General features: G+C 49.8%; 1 protein-coding gene across 1 annotated transcript; it reads left to right on the forward strand.

Annotated features, from left to right (window-relative positions):
* Positions 1-1,613: 1,613 nt before the first annotated feature.
* Positions 1,614-4,453, forward strand: LOC125195154 (titin-like). The gene is made up of 2 exons (XM_048093347.1): positions 1,614-3,433; positions 4,069-4,453. The coding sequence occupies exons 1-2, from the start codon at positions 1,614-1,616 to the stop codon at positions 4,451-4,453; spliced, it is 2,205 nt and encodes a 734-aa protein (XP_047949304.1).

Consider the following 4,453-nt stretch of genomic DNA (forward strand, 5'->3'; position numbering starts at 1 on the left):
ATGCCACAAGTTCCAGTGATTGTTTGTGAAGTGTTCGACGTTTGGGGCATGGACTTCATGGGTCCTTTTCCCTCATCTTACGGGAATTCCTACATCCTGGTGGCAGTCGACTATGTATCAAAGTGGATCGAAGCCAAGGCCACGAACACTTGTGAATCCAAGGAGGTTGATAAGTTCCTCAAGAGTCATATATTCAGCCGATTCGGGATACCAAGGGTGATCATATCCGATCAAGGAACTCATTTTTGCAACCGTACAGTTGAAGCTTTGATGAAAAAGTACGGGGTCCATCACCGCCTATCTAGTCCCTACCACCCTCAAGCCAACGGGCAAGCGAAGATCTCTAACCGGGAGATAAAGAGTATCCTAGAGAAAACATTCAACACTTCCAGGAAGGATTGGAGCACAAGGTTGGAAGATGCTCTGTGGGCATATCGAACAGCCTACAAGACACCTATAGGGATGTCCCCATACCGCATTGTTTTTGGGAAGATGTGCCACTTACCAGTAGGAATTGAACACCGAGCGTACTGGGCAGTTCACGAGGTTAACGTAGATGCTAGAGCCTGTGAGGAGGAAAGGAAGCTGCAACTACAGGAGTTGCAAGAACTCAGATTGCAGTCATTTGACTCAGCCATGTGGTACAAGGAAAAAACAAAGATGTGGCACGATAAGAATCTGAGGACCAATGACCTCCAAGTTGGACAGAAAGTACTACTCTTCCAGTCGAGACTGAAACTAATGCCTGAGAAACTCAAGTCAAAATGGACAGGGCCCTACATCATCACCGCACTTCGTTCTAATGGAGCGGTCGAGATTTCAGGGATTATCCCTAACTCTGAACCTTTTGTCGTAAATGGGCATATGTTGAAAATATATAGAGAAAATGCGGAAATGTGTGTGGTGGAAGAAATTCAACTACACTTTAATATGAAAGAAATTCAACTACACTTTAATGTGTGTGGTGGAAGAAAATGCGGAAATGCGTCTAATTACCAGTAGGAAAGGGGTTTGGAGTTCCACCTGGCCAACTTTATATGACTTTTGCTTATTGACCAGGTAGAATTTCAAACGCCCTTAGTAATGATGTAAATATTGTGAATAGTTAGCGATTTAATTTTAAGGAAGTAGGAAAATATTAAAAATACCAAAAAGATTTTTAGACCTTGAATATTAATTTGGAGTACGTACTGACCACGAGGATGCAAATTTGATGAAACTCTAAATTATATTTAAGAGTCCTTTTATTGCTTTATTTCTATTTTTAGCTAATTGACAGGAAATTTGAATTTTTGTATGGGGTGCAGCTTTGCAGGGCGAGAACAGTGACTGGGATGGCGCGTAGAGCAGAGATGTGACAGGAGTGTCCAATCAGCTGCGGGAATGCTCAACCGCCTACCACCCGAAGCGTCGCGACCAGTAATCGCCTGTAACCGGTCAAAACCCTCAACTGCCCACCCCACTATAAAAGACCCCACCGCCTATTCCCCTTCACTTTACAAACCCTTACCTGCATTCTCTCACCCAGAAAACAACCACCCCCGACCACCGTGAACCACCCTGCTAACCGCCGCAAACCGCCACCAGAAACCGACAACCACCCTTTCCAAACCATGGGAAAAAAGAAAATAACCACCAGCGAGAAGAAATCGGAAGATCCAACGACCATGGAAGCACGGCCGCTGAGCACGCAGCGGTCTCAACCGGCGCCACCACCACAAATTCCGACGATGGTCCCGTTAGACGCGCTTGCGACTTACCTGAGGCAGCAAGAACCGAACAGAGATTGGACGGCGACCTTGGCAGGATTCGGCCAAATAGGAGGAGTGCCGGCGATACCGACCCCTACCCCAGAAATTGCAACCACCGTCAACCCGCCTACCACCACCCCAACTTCCTCAAATCCCACATCCAAAAAAATCTCTCCAACGGCAACTGCACCGTCGGAACCCTCTAACCCTTCTCCCAGACAACTACAAACAGAGCCACTCGACGTTAGCCCCCTTTCCGCCTATCAAGACCCTAACTGGGGAGAAACAGAAGAGAAAGACAGCGAAGGAAGGGTGAGCGAAGGAGGGGAGGATAAATCAGAGGAAACACCGATCGCAGAGCCCGTAACCCAAGAAGCGGAGAGGGAGGAGATAGATCTGAACGAAATGGCCAGGAAGCAAGGGCTATTGACTGATGATGAATTCCATTCGGTTTTAGGAGGGGGAGACAAGATAGTAATAAATACTGAGGGAGTGGCTGAGGTTCTGAACCTCGCATCCCAGGCAGTAGGGGAAGGAGAAGCATCCATAGTAGCAGAGGAGTCAGAGGGTGTTGTCCACCAACCAGTACAGGAAATGGGAGTAGAACAAACCGAAGGAGTGAAGCAACCTGAAGAGGAGAGGCAGGAAACAGAGACACACAAGTCAGAGGAAAGGAAGGATGAGAAAGAAACAGAGGAAGAGGCCGAAGTGCAACCGAAGGAGCCGGAAACTATAGCCCCAACCGTGTCAAAACCAAAGCCAGTCAAGAGGAAACTAGTGTTGAAAAACGACCCCAAGGAAGAAAGGCAGAAGCCCAAGAGAGTGTCACAGAGATGCTTAGGAAAATGGACGTCCAACAAGGCAGGAGCAAACACGGCAGCAGATGCAGTGGAGATCTCGAGTGAAGATGAGAGGGCTACTCCTACAAAACCTGGGGAGGAACCCTCGACAACTAGCAGGGAGGACGCGCCAATGGCAACAGGCACGGTTTCATCAACACCAAATGACCAGGAGGAAGAGGCTGACAAGGTGGCTGAGGGTCTGGACCTCGCATCGGAGTCAGTAGGTCAGGAGGAAGCGATAAATGATAATACCAGTACCTGCGTGGTGACCGAGCCTACTGCCCAAGTGGACCTTTCAACACCAGCCGACGAGGAAGCTAAGGCAAACGAAACCGAAGACATGTACCTCCAGGAGAGGAAGAGAAAAGGAAAAGCCCCTGCCAAGAAGAAGCATGTCGTAAAGAAACAACGCATAGCCAACACCAGCATTGTGATCCGAGAGCCAGGAGAGAGAAAGAGGTTGAGTGACAGTGACTACACTTCCAGCGAAGAGTCGGAGTCAGAGAGTGACATCTCTCTGGACGGTGAGGAGTACCATGAGCAACAGCTCCCCGACAACCACCAAGAGCTAGTCCACCCTCCGGTGGAGAGGATTGTGTACCGACGGTGGCGGGTGGAGCTCACTGATGAGCTGATGGAGGACATGAAGCACTACAACACCAAGAAGCTTCAAGACGCCTTCGACGACAAGGAGGATAACAACAAGCAAGTTAAATGCGGCAAGGTACTCCACATACCCTCTCTGGATGAGTTGTCTGTACGTGACCCTTTCCTGGCCAGTATGGGAGTGTTGGGTTTTGAATGGCTGTTAGAGAATAGGGACCCGGAGATATCGGTGAGGTTAGCCAAGGAATTTTTCACTACGTTTAGGTTCCAAGTCACAACGGACCTAGACGAGGTGTCAATTTCCTTTAGAATATTTGGTGGGGAGTTGTCCATGAGTCTGATAGAGTGGACTGTGCGATTAGGGATGTGTAGCCTGGAGGAGGCTATAGGACCAGAATGGAGAAGCCGAGAAAGGGGAATACCAAGGAGACACGTAGACTTTGACCCCAAGAAGCCTGGGAGGAGCTGACTCACCCAGCTTCTGGTCAGTTCGCCTCCACCACATCCAGATCAACTCACTTCAACAACCCCATGCTCCGACTGGTGCAACTTTACTTAGGCTACAACCTACTGGGCCAGACTAATTCAGCCGCCAGGACATCTATGACCGAGTTGTACATGGTGTGGTGCGCTAATCGCGGGAGGAGGCTGCACTTGGGATTCTGGACAGCCTACCGATGCCACCTGATAGCTACCCACCCAGCCAAAAACTTGTCCCTCTGCAACATACCAGGAGCCTTCGTGCGCAACAACATAATCATAACCGAGGCAGACGACCTATCTCCGATGTATATGGTCGACTCTCCTGGCCTGTTCGATATCCCCTTCTTCGTCCGCACCAACGTCGTGTACTAAGTCCCTGGTGGGAGGGCACAACAAGGCCAAGAGGGGCGAGTTGGGCAGAACGAACAAGCGCAAGGGCAGAGGCAAGCAAATCTGGAGAGGGTTGTAGCCGAGCTAGCAGAGGAGAACAGACAATCGCGAGCAGAGATGGCGAGGTTGACAAGTCTGATGGAAAGTGTACTCAAAGAGTTAGCGAGAGGAAAAGAAAGCACCGGAGCTGGACCAAGTGGCCATGGAGGCCAGGATGATGAACCCACTGAACCCGAGAAGGAAGAAAGTGATGGACCGGAGGAGACAGAAGAGAACCCAACAGAAGCTACTGAGGAGGAACCCAAAGAATCACCTGCACAGAGCACTGCCCCAAGGAGGAGCAGGAGGAATGTTCGACAAGGCACCCCGCCGACCAGTTAG

Source organism: Salvia hispanica, chromosome 1 (assembly GCF_023119035.1).
Source record: "Salvia hispanica cultivar TCC Black 2014 chromosome 1, UniMelb_Shisp_WGS_1.0, whole genome shotgun sequence".
Lineage (NCBI taxonomy): Eukaryota > Viridiplantae > Streptophyta > Magnoliopsida > Lamiales > Lamiaceae > Salvia > Salvia hispanica.